The sequence below is a fragment of the Phyllostomus hastatus genome, unplaced genomic scaffold (assembly GCF_019186645.2).
Source record: "Phyllostomus hastatus isolate PE091 unplaced genomic scaffold, TTU_PhHast_1.1 phas_contig_86, whole genome shotgun sequence".
NCBI classification, from domain to species: Eukaryota; Metazoa; Chordata; class Mammalia; order Chiroptera; family Phyllostomidae; genus Phyllostomus; species Phyllostomus hastatus.
The window spans coordinates 70,407,731-70,425,475 of record NW_025333977.1 but is presented as its reverse complement, the minus strand read 5'-3'; the positions used below and the strand labels follow the sequence as shown (position 1 = coordinate 70,425,475).

At 38.1% G+C, this 17,745-nt stretch overlaps 1 protein-coding gene across 4 annotated transcripts in view; it reads right to left on the bottom strand.

Moving 5' to 3' along the window:
* The window catches only part of DCBLD2 (discoidin, CUB and LCCL domain containing 2), a 95,724-nt gene that overhangs the window by 4,014 nt on the left and 73,965 nt on the right, over positions 1 to 17,745 (bottom strand). For all 4 annotated transcript variants that reach the window (XM_045850809.1, XM_045850810.1, XM_045850813.1 and 1 more), the window contains 6 exons: positions 14,908 to 15,058; positions 14,034 to 14,120; positions 13,759 to 13,884; positions 7,372 to 7,465; positions 4,055 to 4,104; positions 347 to 484 (listed from right to left, as the gene is read on the bottom strand). In XM_045850809.1, the coding sequence (XP_045706765.1) occupies positions 347 to 484; positions 4,055 to 4,104; positions 7,372 to 7,465; positions 13,759 to 13,884; positions 14,034 to 14,120; positions 14,908 to 15,058 (646 nt within the window). The remainder of the gene's footprint in view (positions 1 to 346; positions 485 to 4,054; positions 4,105 to 7,371; positions 7,466 to 13,758; positions 13,885 to 14,033; positions 14,121 to 14,907; positions 15,059 to 17,745) is intronic.

Sequence of the window (17,745 nt, the reverse complement as noted above, 5' to 3'; positions counted from 1 at the left end):
CGGGGGAATATTTACAATACATACCAGATTAATATGATAAATACAGTAAGGTTCGCTATATCTTTCCTGCTCATCTTTCAATGTCTCTATATCTATAATAAAACCAAATTTCCAGGTAAAAAGGCAAAAAATGTCCATAATTTTTAGAAGTGAATGCCCCAATTTTATGGCTAGAACATCTGAGGCAGAGAAATGATTCAAGATCAACTTTTTAAAAAGTGCTCTACCTTCAGAAAGTAGCTGATCTCTCAAACAGGAAAAACATAAAAGATACTGCAAACCCCAAAGCACTTTACAGCAAGCATAGCGGTTTCTCCTACCAGGCTGAAGGCTGCCACGTAGTTACCTGCACAGTCAGTCTGCAGCATTGTGGTGACCTCTCTCGGACTCAAGTGATTAACCTCACTACTGCTGTAGCGAACTGGCGTTTCCTCGTGTTCCACTGATTTGGCAGGGAGAAACTGCTTCATTCCTTTCCACCAACCTTCATTGTGATCGTAAGCAAAAGAGACCATTAAATAAAAACCTGTGACTGAAATTGTGACAGTATATGAAGCCCTGTTCCATTTAAGCCATTTCTATAACAAATATCTATACAAACTAGCCTTTATGTTCAAGCCTCTTTTAATCCCTACCCGAGGGTTTTTAAAAATTGATTTTAGAGAGAGAGGAAGGGAGAGAGAGAGGGGGAGAGGGAGGGAGGGAGGGAGGGAGAGAGAGAGAGAGAGAGAGAGAGAGAGAGAGAGAGGGAGAGGGAGAGAGAAACATTCATGTGAGAGGGAAACTGATTGGTTGCCTCCTCTACGCACCCCGACCAGAGATCAACCCCATAAACTTTTGGTGCATGGATGATGCTCCAACCAACCAAGGCCAAGCTTCTTTCTTATTGTGGTAGCATACACATAACAAAATTCATCATCTTAACTACTTTTAAGTGCACAGTTCAGTGGTATTAAATACATTCACACTGCTGTACAACATCACAGCTACCCATCTCTGTAACTCCTCATCTTGTACAACTGAACTCCACACCTATTAAAACAGTAACTCCCTAGTTTCCCCTCCACCCAGCTCCTGGTAACCACCATTCTACTTCCTGTCTTGATTTTAACTAAGTACCCTATATGAGTGGCATCCTATAGTATTTGTCTTTTTGTGATGCCTTATTTTACTTAGCACAATGTCTTTCAGGTTCATCCATGTTGTACCATAATGCAGAATTTCCTTTTTAAGAATAGATAATATAAATGGGGGACATCTGTAATAGTGTCTACAATAAAAAATTAAAAGATTATTCCACTGCATGTATATATATATATTACACATACATTCATCAGTTGATGTTTCTACATTTTAACTTGTGAACAATATTGCAATGAAAATGAGCATAGAAACATTTCTTTGAGACCTTGCCTTTAATTATCATAGGTGTATACCCAGAAGTGGAATTGCTGAATCATATGGCAGTTCTATTTTTAATTTTTTGAGGAACTACCAGTGTTTTACACAGCAGCTATAACTTTTTACATTCCCACCAAGAGCGCACAATTTCCAGTCTCTCCACAACTTCACCAGCACTTTTTTTTTTTAATTGGCACCATCCTAATAGGTGTGAATGAGGTGGTATCTCATTGTAATTTTGATTTGCATTTCCCTAATGATTAGTTGAGCATCTTTTCATGCGCTCATTGCCATTTGTAGATTTTTTTTTTTAAATGACTATTCAGGTCCTTTGCCTATTTTTGAATTGTTTTTTTTTTGTGTGGTTGAGTTTTAGAAAGTCCATACATATTCTAAGTATTATTCCTTCATCAAATATGATTTGCAAATATTTTCTTTCATTCTGTGGGTTGTTATTTTTACTCTGCGGATAGTCTTTTGATACACAAAATTTAAAAATTTTCATGAAGTCCAATTGTTTTTTTCTTTTGTTATCTGGGCATTTGGTGTCATATCAAGAAATCTATGCCAAATCTAATGTCATGAAGCTTTTGTCCTAGGTTTTCTTCTAAGAGTTGTATTGCTTTTAGATCTTTATTTTGGTCCTTGATCCCTTTTGAGTGAACTTTTGTATATAGTGTTAGGTTAGGGTCCAACTTCATTCTTTTGCATGTGGATATCCAGTTTTCCCCACACCAATTGTTGAAAAGACAGTCCTTACCTCAATGAATGGTCTGGGCACCCTTGTCAAAAATCACTTGTCCATATTTATGAGGGTTTATTTCTGAGCTCTCTATTCCATTGGTCTATCTCTCTCTTTATCTATCACACTGGCCCCCCACCACACACAGTTGTCACCACTGTAGCTTTGGAGTAAGTTTTGAGATCAGGAAATATGAGTCTTCCAATTTTGTTCATTTTAAAGATTGTTTGGGCTATTTAGAGTGCCTGAATTTTAGAATGGATTTTTCTAATTTTGCAAAAATATCACTGGGATTGTGATGGGGATTCATGCTGAATCTGCAGACTGCTTTGTGTAGTAGTGATGTTAACAGCATTAAATCTTCCAATCCCTGAACACAGGATGTGTTTCTGTTTCTGTTTTTAAATTTTTCTTTTAGCAGTATTTTCATCATTGTATTAAGTCTTTTACTTCCTTGGTTAATTCCTAACTATTTTACTCTTTTTGATGCTATTACCAATGCAGTAGTTTCTGTAATTTCCATTCAGATTTTTGACTGTGTATAGGAACGTAACTGGTCTCTGCAGGTTGACTCTGTCAGCCACTTCGCTGAGTGCATTTATTGCACTAAAATGTAGCTTCTTGTGGTGGATCTTTAAGGTTTAGTTCTTCAAATTTTTAGTAGAATTTACCAGTGAAGCCATCAGGTCCAGGATTTTTCTCTGTTGGGAGATTTATTATTACTAACTCGACCTCTTTACTAGTTTTAGGTTTGTTCCAATTTTCCATTTCTTCATGATTCAGTCTTGGTAGGTTTTGTGTTTCTCAGAATTGATGCACTTCATCTAAGTTATTCAATTTTTTGGTGTACAGTTCTTCATAGTATTGTCTTATAATCCTTTGCATTTCCATAGAATTGGTAGGAGTGCTCCCACTTTCATTCTGATTTTAGCAATTTGAATCTTCTCCCCCCTTTTTTAGTCCATCTAGCTAAAGGTCTGTCACTTTTGTTGATCTTTCTGAAGAACCAACTTTTGGTTTCATTGATTTTCTCTATTGTTTTCCTATTCTCTATTTTGTTTTTCTCTCCTCTGATCTTTATTATTTCTCTCCTTATGGAAGCTTTGGGTTTAGTTTTTCTTGTTTCTAGTTCCTCAAGTTGTTCAAAAGCAGAACATAGTAGAAATCTCTATCAAAATCATATACAGAAGCAGATTACTAGTCAGATATAGTTTGTCTGTGGTAGGGGTGATTTTTAATATTGTTTTTTTTTTCCCCCAAAAGATACTTTCTAAGATCCACCTTGGGGGGCTAGCAGCATGTGATCAACATCTACCATCGTTCTTTTTAACCCTGGTCACAGTGGTGAACCCTTGGTTCCTAAGATTTCCTTTAGTAGAGTCCGGAAGTGGGAGACCTGTAGGGGGCCTCTGGTGTAACTCGCAGCAACCTGCCACCTGCCACACAGAGCTGGAATTCAGAGTATGACAGCTCAGCATGGCAGAGATGGCAGAGTTCACGGATTTCTACACTGCTGGACTCCACCTGGTAAATACCCACAGCAGAGGTGTTTGCTACTAGGACCCAAATCCTTTGCTTCTTACAGTGTTCATATGGGCCTTACAGAAAGCTGGTCTCCTCAAGAGAAATAGATGATAATAACCAGACAAGTTTTCCAGAAGAAACAGAATTCCTTTCCATTTCACTACTTAGTGACTAGAAGAGATTTAACAGAAGAGTAAAAATGAACAGAACAGAGGAGGAATTTGAACAGAAGAGTAAAAATGAACAGAACAGAGGAGGAACAGAGATGTGTTTTCCTAACAGTGCTGAGGAATTTAAGTGGGCCTGGAAACAACTTTCCTTTCACCACTGCCACCTGGAGTGGAGGGACTTCCTGCTGACAGAAAGAGGTGCAAAGTTATGAGTTACCTGCCCGGTCCCAGTAAGGTAAATCATAGGTGCCTTCAGTTTTTTTCTTTCTGGAAAAGTACAGAAAAAAGTTAGCAAATAGAGTGAATTCACTAATAAAACAGCCCTGAAACTGCAGGACAAACATTAAAGTTAATAATTAGTCATGAGCACACATTTCCACTTGCTGCTCACCTGGCAGAGTCCTCTATTCCATTTGACTTTGCTGAGGTTAATAAATTCTGGATTCTCAATAAATATTAACTGTCTCCTGAAAGAGTTATCTCATTACCCAACTGTTTCAAAAGGAATAAATAAAAAAAGGGCTCCATCTATAGGTAAAAAGACTGAATCAAATCAGAGATCCAGCCCTGATGTGGGGGTTTGTATGGCAAAATCACAGTAGGTCTGATTTGGTTTCAAATACAAATTTCACAGAACAACAAAAATCCCCACTTTTTCTCCTGCATTGTTATTCTTCTAATTTCCTACTTTTCATCTATGGTCCTCTGTCTCAGAGAATTTTCAAGTGTCAGGCCTCCTTATTTGTGTAGACTAAATTCCCCCAACCATCCAAGATAAATCAACTCTGTCATCAATAGTGACAAATAGCTGAGGGAATAAAACAGGATTCTCTAGGCCTGAAAGATGAGAGCTACATGTACAACAGAGAAGATTCTTCCCAGTCCACCCCTCAGAATTCTGACATATCCTCCCACCCCAGGAAGAAGCTCCTATCCCTCCACTAAGAATTACCATCTACCAAGAGCCTTTTACAAAGGAGTTTCTGATTCAAGGATGTGAATTTATTTAAAGTTAAAGCTTTGTAAGCTAGAGAGAAAGCAGACATATACCAGTGCATGAAACAGGACAAGATGGTTATGTGATCTGCTCAAGATCACAAATGTGGCTTTTTCAAAGAGCCCAAGGTATGTGCTTGTCCTACTTGGAAGCTCTTCTCCAGAATTAAACTATGCTTATAGTATTGATATTAAAGACTTCCTTATTTTAGAGTCTGACTGTATTTAAAATGAAACATTTCATTATCCCAGAGTAAAGTACAATGTAAAATTTGTGGAAGAGATGGCAGGTGCTGAAGGTATTAATGAAAAACTGCAATGTAATATTAAAATGCTGGTTTAATAGTAACTTTTCTCCTGGAAAATCCTCAAATTACCGTAAGACTTCTAAATAAAAGGAAATCAACAATAATTTCTAAATGCAAGTTAGATGCCTTACATGGCTAGGACAATTAATTGAATGGTATTGATGTATTAGCCAAGGGTTGTACTATAAAAGATTTTATATACTCTCAAAGCTTCAGGTTATTTATTCATTACATGTCAAGTGCTTAGAACAGTGATTGGCATGAGTTAAGGTCCCAATAGTTGCAGCTGTTTTAATTACTCTCCTTCTCACTCTTTTCCACAGCCCTTTAATAGTATCTCCTCCTTTACTCTTGTGAAGCCAGCTGTCAGCAATTTCAACCACCATGCTCAGAAGTAACTTCAATTTTGCAGCTCAGACCTTTGTCTTGAACAGACATGTATTGCAATCTGCCTCCTGGGAGTCTGAATGTCCACAGTGTTCTTTCAACACCACCCTGAACTGATCTGAACACTTGCATCCTACCTCCCTCTCACCAGTTCTACTCCTCAATCCTCACTCCCACATCCCTGTGCTTTAACCACAGTGCATCTGACCTCACCGACCAATCACATGTTCAGAGGCAGCTGTGGTTAAGAGCATGGGCTCTGCATCCAGATCCAAAACTCTACTCTGCCACGTACTGGCCAGGTGACCATGGGCAAGTTATATACACTCCCTATGTTACTTTCTTCTTCTGTCAAATGGGATTTATAACAGTACCTTTTTCATAGGTTGTTGTGGGGATCAAATTAGTTAAAACATGTAAGGCATTTAGAGTTATACCTAAAATCAGCATTTAATTTTCTATAAAAATGAACTGTTGCTGCTATTCTCATTGTTACTATTGTTGCTGTCCAGCTACCTGGAAGCGTCAGGAGTATCTTTCCTGTACTTCCCTAAATCCCTGTCCCCCTCCACCCTCCCCTAATGCCCTCATACTAACTTGTTGGGTTTCTGCTTTGACAAACTCCCAACATCATAAATCTGAGATCCATTGGGATCCATGTCAGTACCACGGCCGATAGTCTTCTGCACTCTATCCTCTTCCATTCTGTACATTTTAGGGTTCATCACTCAATACTAGGCATGAGGCAAGTGCTCAAATATTTCTTGAATGGCCAAAGGAAGTCATTCTCTTGCTCCCCCAAAACTGTCTCTCCTGCTCTGTTACCTCAACTCATGACATCCCTACTGGTCTTACTGCAGAAGCCAGAAACTTCAGATCATCCTAGACCCCTCCTACTTCCTGGACAATATAGCCAGTCATGCATATATGGCTATATTGCCATATATATGGCAATATAGCCAGCCGCTGCTGAGACTGGGACATCTCTCCCTCTTCACCTTTCTTTTTTCCAGAATTACTGCAATAGGTTCTTGCCCACCCTTCGTAGTTTCCTAATTCTTCTGTCTCTTCTAGATCCTCTTCTTCAATCTACTCTGCAAAACTTGTGCCACTATTTTTCTACAATCATCTGGTAATACCACCTGTGTGCTTAACACACTCCAATGATTTCCAATCTACAGAATGAAATCCAAATTTCTCTCCCCCAGAAAGCTCTCCCTGATCCTGGCCCAGGCTGTATTTCTGTGGTTCCTTCTCAGTGCTTTCCCATGCCAAACCCCATGAACCGACTCACTATTCTGTCGACATCCCATATAGTTGTGCTTTTGCTCAAAGCAGTTGCATCAGTCTGGGTCATTCTCTACCTTCCACTATCTAGCCAAATCCAATTCCTTCTTTTCAGTAAAATATACTCTTTCCTGGAGAAAAGATTTCAGAAAACTCTCAGGGTTCTTGCATTTGTGTTCTCCCGCACTTCATAAATAACTCATCAAACTACACTACAGTTCTTCATTTTGTGCCAAACCTGCTAAACACCTTGAAGACAGTGTATTTCATTCTTTCAGTAAGTATCACTAAGCACCTATTTACTGTGTTATGAAATTTTTCTTATTAATGTGTATATGACAGTGTATACTGCAAAATTTAATACAATAAAGGTACTCAGTAATTGACATACTCATTTTTATGGGAATAAAGGAGAAACATGTATTTTATTTTAATGGCTATTTTAATTCTCCCTCTCAAAAAGACGAGCTACAATTCATCTTCTGTACCTAGTTTCTATTTCACACTTGGAAACACCCCCTCTAGGACCAGTTAGGTGAAGTACTCACATACTGACCTGTTTCTCCAATGCCAAGCACACACTAATATGAGAATGAGAGTGGTGAGCACCATGACGAGCACAGGGACAAGGACTGCAGCCAAGGCTACATCTGGAATATACGAAAGGCAGAAATTTGAAGGGGAAGAGTGAAGATTAACCATATCAGCATTCAAAGGTTTCTATCTCAAAAAGTAACATCAACATTATTTATGAAATGAGACTAGGCATAAGCTAGTAACTTCAGGAGCTTGCATGCATACATGGAAGTTTGACACACTATTTGATCCACCTTTGTATTATGTTTAAAATTTTTCATAGTAACTTCTTAAATCACCAAGACAATGATGGTAAGACAAAGGATAAACTGAGACAATATATTCTGTATGTGATAAAGGGTTACTGTAATTCATATATTATAAGATATGCAAGTCAAAACAAAGAAAAGTTGGCAGAGATGAGTGAATACATAAAAAGAAAGCAAGTGACCTTTCAACGTTAGGCTCAGAAGTAATCAGAGAAATGAAAGTTAAAACCAGAATAAGATCCTATTTCTGCTTATCAAATTGGCAGATGTTTAAAATAACTGATTGTTGAAGAGAATATTAGGAAACAAATGTTTTTATGGGAATATAAAAATTGATACTTCCTGTATCAGTTTGGGGTAATATGTATAAATAACAATCATTTGGCAATTAAATATCTAGAATTTATTTTAGGGAAAAAAATTAAGATAACATTCAAGGATGTATCTTTAAAGAGGCTTGCTTCTGTATCTGCAGAAGGGTGAAAAACTGGAAATAATCCAAATGCCTAACAATGAAAGGGAATAAGTATATCATGGTATCCTCCTTATAGTGAAATGTTACCCAGCAAAAGGAAATAATTTTGCAACACGATGGCACAGTATTCATAAATACAGGAAGGTGTGTTAAGTCTAGAAAGCCAACCGGGTGATCAACATGGCAGAAACTGACACAGTGCTGGAGCCTGCAGGGAGTAGGAGGTCATTTAATCCCCCTATCTCACTTCACAGAGAAAGCATCCTGGGCCCAGGATACAGAAAATAGTCTGCCTAAGGTCATGTGCCACAATAGTTTCTTTCTTCGTCCATCAGCCTTCTCCTGTCCATGAGGATGGGGCCAACTGCTCCTGTCTCCTGAGGGTTAATTGCCAGACACAGTCAGGCCTTATTCACTTATAACTATCAGAAAGACACACAGGCTGACCATAACCGGAGAAGGAGAGGATGATCAATAACATGAGGCCTCTGAGAGGCTGGATAAGTGGGCCTAGGGCAGGGTGAAGTGGTCAACCTTGGGTAGTACCAAGAACCGCCTTTTTTAGTGCAGTAGACAGAGGGTACAGGGAGTTTGTAGGTTCCACAAAAAGGGAGTTTCCTTCTAATGACTTTGGATTTCTTTGTAAGTTGAATAGGTTACTGGAAGTGAGTGAAGATCTTTGGGTCCAACATTTAAAACGTATGGAGGCAACTGCTGAGAACAGGCAGAAGAGCTACCGCGGTCTCTGCCGGGCACCCCACTAAAGGAGCAGCTGGAAGTTGCACTGGCACCAATCTGACCATGACATGCTTCTCTCCAATGTCACTCTCAGCCTGAGTGTAAAAATGTAGTAGAAGTGCATAAAACAAAAATCTTGACTCAGGCCAGAAAGTACAAAGAATTCAGAAAAGTAAATGTACTTTTTTATCCCTAAAATTTGTGAAATTGGAGAGAGAAAAACCAGGTTCAGATGGATGCAGTTTGATTTAATCAGAGGCTTGTAAACACCTGCTTAGGTCTGGGTCTATACATCACTGTTCCAGAAAAAAGGAGATAAGAGTTCTTCAATTAAAAAGACCTGTAACATTCCTTGTTCTTTTTTTTATTTGTAAACATTTTTATAAATTGTTGACACTATTACAGAGGTCCCCCATTTCCCCCCTTAGTCTTCCTCTGTCCAACCCCCACCTTCCCGCCCTGCCGGCCTTCACCACATTGCTGTCTGTGTCCATGGGCAAAGACACGGGCATGTATGTTCTCTGGCTAATCTCTTCCAGTCCCTACCCCTCCTTCTGAGATCTGTCAGTCTGTTCATGTATCCATGCTTCTGGTTCATCAGTTTGTTGTTTTGTTGTTTTTTTTCATTAGATTCCACATATGAGTGAGATCATATTGTATTTGTCTTTCTCTGGCTTATTCCACTCAGCATAGTATTCTCCAGGTCCATCCATACTGTCCCAAAGGGTAAGAGTTCCTTCTTTTTTATAGCCATGCAGAATTCCATTGTATAAATGTACCACAGCTATTTTATCTGCTCATCTACTGATGGGCACAACTGTTTGCAGACCTTGGCTATTGTAAATAATGCTGCTATGAACATAGGGCTGCATATTACCTTTCTGATTAGTGTTTTGGGATTCTTAGGGTATATTCCCAGAAGTGGGATTGCTGGGACAAAGTGCACTTCCATTTTTATTATCTTGGGGTAACTCACTGTTTTCTATAGTGGCTGCACCAGCCTGCATTCCCACCAACAGTGCATTAGGGTCCCTTTTTCTCCGCAACCTTACCAGCACTTGTTTGTTGATTTATTGATGAGAACACTCTAGCAGGTGCAAGGTGCTATCTCATTGTGGTTTTAATTTCCATTTCTCTGATGATTAGTGACATTGAACCTTTTTATACGTCTACTAGCCATCTGTATGTCCCTTTGAAGAAGTATCTATTGAGGTCCTTTACCCATTTTTTAATGAGATTGTTTGTCTACCTGGTGTTGAGTTGTATATGTTCTTTATATGTTTGGAAATTAACCCCTTATCAGATGTATCACTGGCAAATATGTCCTCCCATACAGTGAGTTCCCTTTCCATTTGGTTGATTGTTTCTTTTGCTGTCCCAGAACTTTTTAGTTTGATGTAGTCCCATTTGTTTATTTTTTCCTTTACTTCCTGTGCCCTAGATGTATCAGCAAAAATATTGCTATAAGATATGTCTTAGATTTTACTGCCTATGTTTTCTTCTAGGATTTTTATGGTTTCATGACTCAGATTTAAGTCTTTTATCCATTTTGAGTTTATCCCTGTGTATGCTGTAAGTTGGTGGTCAAGTTTCACTTTTTTTTTGCATGTATCTGCCCAATTCTACCAACACCATTTGTTGAAGAAACTGTCTTTACTGTATGCTCTCACCTCCCTTATCAAATATTAATTGACCATCAGACATGGGCTGATTTCTGGACTCTGTGCTGTTCTATTCATCCATATGCCAGTTCTTCTGCCAGTACCAGGCTGTTTCAATTACAATGACCTTGTAGTACAGTTTGAAATCAGCTATTGGGATACCTCCAGTTTTGGTTTTGTTTTTTTCTCAAGATGGCTGAGGCTATTCAGGGTCTTTTTTAATTCCATATACATTTTTGAAATGTTTTTCTCAGGTCTGCAAAAGGTCATTGGCATTTTCATGGGAATTGCGTTGAATCTATGGATTGCTTTGGGTAGTACAAACGTTTTAATGATTTTAATTCTTCCAATCCATGAACACGGTATATGCTCCCTCTTATTTGTATCTTATTCAATTTCTTTTCAGTGTTCTATAGTTTTCCAAGTACAGGTCCTTTGCCTCCTTGGTTAAATTAATTTCTAAGTACCTCACTTTTTTGTTGTTGTTTGCAATAGTAAATGTGACTTTTTAAAACTTCTCTTTCTAATAGTTCATTATTGGTGCATATAAAGGCTTTTGATTTTCTAATAACTCAATTTATTTTTTAAAATAAAGTATTGATTTTTTAAAATTATATTTCATTGTTTGTACAACTACAGTTGTCCCAGTTTTTCCCTTTTGTTCCCCTCTATCCAGCCCTCCCCACATTCCCTCAGGTAATCCCCACACTGAGGTCCATAGGTCATGCATTTATGTTGTTTGTCTACTCCATTCCCCATGCTGTACTTTATATCTCCATGACTAGTCTATAACTACCAATTTGTACTTCTCCATCTCTTCCCCTTTTTAGCACATCTCCCGACCCTCCTCCCACCTGGCACCATCAAAAAGTTCTCTTATCTATGATTCTGTTTCTGTTGTGCTTGCTTATTTTGGGTTTTAGAATCAACTGTTGATAGATATGCATTAATTGCCATTTTATTGTTCATATTTTTGATCTTCTTAAAGAAGACCCTTTAACATTTCATATAATTCTGGTTTGGTGCTGATGAACTCCTTTAGTTTTTTCTTGTCTGGGAAGCTCTTTATCTGCCCTTGAGGGGGAGGCACCTGTCAGGTTCACAGGGAAGTTGGGGGTGGGGGACATGGCCCCTCCCCACAACTAGGCACCAATCTCCCCTAGTCTGCCCAGGCTGCTATGCCCAGGCCTATGTCACTGCCTCCTCCTATGCGGTGAGTGAAATCCCTAAGGGTGGGGTAACTGCATTCCTCCAGGCTGAAGCTGCTGGGAGGGGACTGCTCCCCCAGAAGAGATGTTTGCTGTACATATCTGAGACTGACTCAGCACCAGGATCCTGGCAGCTATCCCCCTATGTCTCTCCTCAGAACCACAAGCCCGAGACTCTCCTCAGTTGACTCCAACCTTTACTGCCCCTCCTTCCACCAGAGCCCAGGATTAGTGGTGGCAAGTGCAGTTTTGTAGGCCCTTTAAGAGAATGCCTGTGCCTCAAATGGCCTCCACCTCCCCTCGGCAGACAGAAACCCCCCAGCTTTTCAACACCAGTGCTGTGTGGTGTCTCTTCCAGGCTATACTGTTCCTGGCTAAGCAGCCTGTCCCGGGATTTAGGACCTGCATCTCTCGGGTGGGACCTTCCACCACTGAGCTATCCCTCTGGTGCCTTAGCCTCTGCCTGGGCACAGGACCACTCGCTTGTCTGCCCTCTTTCCAGTCTCAACGTGGCGTTGTTTACAGTTCCTTGGTTATAAATATCCTCAGTTTTCAGTTGTTCTTTCAGGGTGATTTTTCCCCAATTTAGCTGAATTCCCAGTTTGGTTCTGGGAGGAGGTGAATACAAGGTCCACTAGCTCAGCTGCCATCTTGAAGTTTTCTCTGTTATTCTTTTTAATGTTACGGGTATCCTAGTTCTTGAAGGAAATGTTTTAGGACAATTTCAGTTTTGAGATTTTAAGATCCTATAATCTGAATTTAAGATGAGCAGCACCTTCAGATGATTGTTCTTCCATCCAGGCATGCGGTTTGGGATTCTGTCCAAACATATGCCTTCTGCAGAACGGTAAGAAGCTCTTTGTGGATGCTAAGATCTCCTGGTTATGAGAACTCTTGCTTCTCTCTAGATTTTCCTGCAGCCCAAGAAATTGGTCTGTTTGGAAGACAGAAAAGAAACTGACACGTGGAAAGTTGGAGAAAGCTATCTGAATCCAGGCAGACTTTCAGTAAATGCGAATGATTCAAGTTCTGAGTGGTACAAGTTACTGAGTGAACTGCTTTGTCTGCCGTCTTGAAAATAAGTGTGCTTTATTTATCTGCCAACACTGAAACTAATTCCTCTAGAACACAGATGCTTTTTTCCCCTGTATTCAACTGAAATTTTGTTTCTCAACAACTTATAAAGTGTTTTGCATACGTTAATACCTTACTTATCATTATGTTTGAAAGTAAATTCTATTAATGTTTATACTTATAATCTGAAAAACTTTAACTGGAAACAATTTAAAAGCAGAGACCAAAATTTTTTTAAAGGAATATGTTAACTCAAGAGTATTTTTACCTGGCTGGCGTAGCTCAGTGGATTGAGCGCGGGCTGGGAACCCAAGTGTCCCAGGTTCGATTCCCAGCCAGGGTACATGACTAGGTTGCAGGCCATAACCCCCAGCAACCGCACAATGATGTCCCTCTCTCTCTCTCTCTCTCTCTCTCTCTCTCTCTCTCTCTCCCTCCCTTCCCTCCCTAAAAATAAATAAATAAAATCTTAAAAAAAAAAAAAGAGTATTTTTAAAAAAGTATTAGTTTTCACCACAATGCCTGTATTTTTCTCTTTCTTTTTCTGCCAAGTTCCCTATCCAGCAAATTCACGTATAATAAAGAAAAAGAAAAGGTCTGTTTACTGCTAGGCTTTTAGTTATTTCTAGAAACATTTCTAGGCATGAGACTCCACATGTTTAGCTACATAGGGATAAAAATTGCAAGCGGAGGCCTAGAATACAGCAACCATTTCTAAATATTTAAAGAACAACTAACTCTACATGGCTCCACAGAACAGAACTTAGAGCAAAGCATTAGATTTTTCCCAAGGAAGGGAATCAATTTTTTTGCTATACTTAAAAAAACCCAAGTTTGAGGAAAAGAAACTGAAAGTTTAAAAGCTAGTAATGTTGAAAACTTAAGCTGAAAACAAAACAAAACATTACTACGTAACAAGTGTGAATGTTTGGGTTTACCTACCTTTGGTTACATTTGGAGTTACGGTCGTGTTTCTGATATCAGGAGTGGCGGTTGTCTGTACTGTCTGCACAGGAAGTTCATTGCTACTGCGAGGTTGTAGTGGTTGAGTAAACTTTGGGGCATGACCTTGGAAAAAGGGTTTTAAAACACTTTATACTTTTATCTACATCAACTGGATTAAAATAAAAGTGTTTTAGAATGCTTTGAACATATTTATGGAAAATTATACCACAAATCCAGGGAATATGAAATTCTCACATTTAAAGGAAGCATACCTTTGGCTATTTTTGGAGGGACTGTAGTGTTTTTGAGGTCATTGCTGCTCCGAGGAGGTGGAGGTTGGGTAAGTTTTGGAGGACGACCTTGCAAAATGGTTCAGAAAAGTTTACACACTTTGCTTATAAAAACCATAATTAAACTAGTAATTTAAATGTCTCTACTATCTCCTAGAACACTTAGCTCTGTACAGTAATTTTAAATGTCAGAGAGAAGTATGTAAAAGATAAATATCCTCTGTATTAAATACAAAAACATACTGGTATTTCTCAGTTTTTAATTAACCTGAGAGTAATCTCCTTAAGAAGAAAAATGATGGAGAAGTGATGGATGTTGAACTCTAAAGCTATAAAAATTTCATTGCAATTTGACATACTACTTATCAATTCATTTAATATTTATGGAGGGTCCACTATGTGTCAGTCACTTTGGTAGTTCTTAGAAGTACAACAGTAAACAAAGTGTTACAGTATAGTATTGAAGGAAGTTACTCCCATTTTTAATTTATTCAAAGTAAAAATCACTAGACTGAGGTTACTATTATAAGCAATCATCAGTGCTTATGTGATAAATACTATATCACATGAGTCCTGATTAAAAATTATCAAGATTGAGACGTGATTAGATTTGGAAACCAATCTCATTACATCATCTCATCGACGATGCCCTCTCTCCTGCTTGTACTGGTAATTCTGGAAATCATTTTGATATCCAACTTTTTAAGAGGGTAACTGTTTCTTTTTAAAAATTCCTTTAAGATAGTGTAATTAGGGGTTAAACCCCTGATTATTGATTACTTTCTCTGAGAATAGCACTTAGCATTTTTAATTTATCCGAGGAAAAGAACACATTTGAAACGTACTGTTTCTTTACCTTTAGGAATAAACTGACATCCAAGCAGTTCCACTTTCATGGCGATTTTCTGCTGCCATTGGGTAGGATTCACTCTAATAAAACGTGCAGTAATTGGTGGCAAAAAGTTATTGCGCACATCCTGGTGATAATCTTTGTTTCCTTGAAATATCTTAAAAAAAAAACACACAAAAAAATACCAATACTTTACTTCAACAGAGGCCAGTGCTAAATTGCTCCACTGAAACATGTTTTTGTTTTGTTTTGTTTTGGGGCTTAGATGAGATCTGCAAAGTATGACAATAAAAATTGATTTTCAAGAAAATAATTTAATCAGAATTTGGAGAACTATTAAGAAGCTGCACATTCTTCATCAAAAATTATAAAAGAAAAATACAGAATATAAAAATGATTTTAAGATGATAACAAACAGAAGAACGCTAACTTGCTAACTTGGGAAGAGCTTCAATGGCAATGAGATGGTATATTGTTATTAATAAATTAGTAACGCCAGTTCTGTGGAATTACCAACTATTTAAATATGTTGATTTTATTTTCAAAGTAAAGTATAATTGAACATATGAGATCTTAGAGGAAATGCTTTACTGTATACTATTCATCATAATTTTTTTCTCAATAAACAGACTGAAAGTGAATATACACTAACACAACAGATACATACCTCCACCTACTGGATAAACTACATACACACAGTTCTCGTGTTCTGTTTTCTTGTTGCTCTTTGAGCCAGAAATAGTGACACTGTTACCTGCCTAATTTAATGACTGTAACAGCAACGAATGCATTATATGAATAATCCTTATGTAAAAATATGATCTCAAGTACCATCTCATTCCCTCAACTATTTCAAGCAAATAATGATAATGCCTTACAAAGGGAGAGCTCTTAATTACAAAGCATTTCATAAAATTAACTCAACTGCTCTTCATGATAACCCTATGAAACAGACAGAAATCCAGAAAATTGCAGCCTGCAGAATGGAACTGTGCAGCCAGTCACTGAGAGAGCAGTGACTGGAGTCTGCGTCTTCTGACTCGCACAGAGGGCTCTAGTGAGCAAAAAAGGGCCCTCCTCGTTCCTTCGGGCCCAGCCGTGTAGGCAGCTTCTAAAGACCATTAATAAAGGAACACCTGCTTAAAATCAAAGTGGTTTGTTTTTATCAGTTTGAAGAGGAAGCAGATGGGCTAATGAGAGACAAAAAAAACTGTCACTTCACATAATTCAATGCAAGGACTTCCACTTCTATCCATGATATACACTAACTGTAACTGAACTTAACCTTCTGTCTTAACTTTCTGAGAAATCAAATAAAATATATGAAATGGTTTTTCAACACTGGACAATAGGCAGCAGTAACCCCTGAGGAAAGGGCAACAAATGAGGTGAGCCCTTCTATTGACCCAATATTGCCTAGAGAGAGCCGGTGTCTCAGGGAACCGAGGAGACAGCTCAGAGATGGAGCGGCCAAGGCAGCGAGAATTTGCAGGGCACAGTGCAGAAGAGAAGAAAGCTGCAGAGAGACTTCTAGGATCTGCAGGCAGTTTCCCATTAAATTTTCAGCTGCATATACATTAAGAAACTATCTGTGGACAGGTGAAAAAAAAACACTAGAAGGAACCAGTAGAATAATTCTGAGAAACTCACAAGGTGAGAACAGCTCACGCTGCCAATAACAGAATGAAGAAACCTTGGAACACCTGGGATGTTGGACTGAGTACTTAGAACACTATGTTCTCAGCAGTGGGGAAAACTTACAACAAAAGGCTGCCCAAGTCCTGCCTAATAAAGCTAAAATGCAAGCCTTGAAAAGATAATGATTTTCAAGTAATCTGTATCCCAGAATAAAGCTCAAACAAAATTAAAAGAATAATAAAAAATGAAACCTAGCACCAAACAGTGTGAAGTTTACAATGTCTGGCTACCACTCAAATATTACCAGACTTGTAAAATATGACCCATAATACCAATCAATATAAAAAGATCTAGATATGACATATTAGTAGACAGAATTAGTAGGCTAGGACATTAAGAGTTATTATATACTCCATATGTTTCAGAGGTAATGAAAAGCACGAGCATGTTGAGTATAGACATGGAAGAAATCTTAAAAGATAGACTTAATAGCAGATTGGACATTACAGAATAGACTACAGAACTTGAAGACAAAAACAATAGAAATTTTTGAAACTAGAATACAGATAAAGTTTAAAACTATGAATAGCATCATTGAACTGTTAAGACATCTTCAAGAGTCATAACCTTCATGTAATCAGAGCTGAGGAAGAGACATATTTGAAGAAAAAATGGCCTACAATTTTCCAAATTCGATGCAAATTATAACCCACAGATCCAAGAAGCTCAGAAAAGCCCAAGCAGAAGAAACAGGGAGACAACTACATAGAGCACATCATAATCAAATTACTTAAAACAAATGATAAAAAGAAAATCTTCAAAGTAGCCAAGGGGGAAAAAAAGATGTATTACATATTGAGAAACAACAATTAAGAACGATAGCAGAATTCTTGCTGAAAACAATACAAATCAGAAAAGAATGCACCAGCATATTTAAAGTATTGAAACAAAGGACTGTCAACCTAGAATTCTCAACTCAGTGAAATTATCTTTCAAAATAAAACAAAAAATCTTTTTCAGAAATATAATTCAATGTTTTTAGATGTTTTTATAATATAAGCATGGATAGCTCTTATAACTTCAAAAATTAAGTATATCCCATAAATGTAATAAGTAGATTACAAATAAATATGGATGTGCTGACAGTAAAAAGTAGTTAAGTTTGGGGGCATTAGGCAGAAGACAGAAATGGAGACAATACTGTTA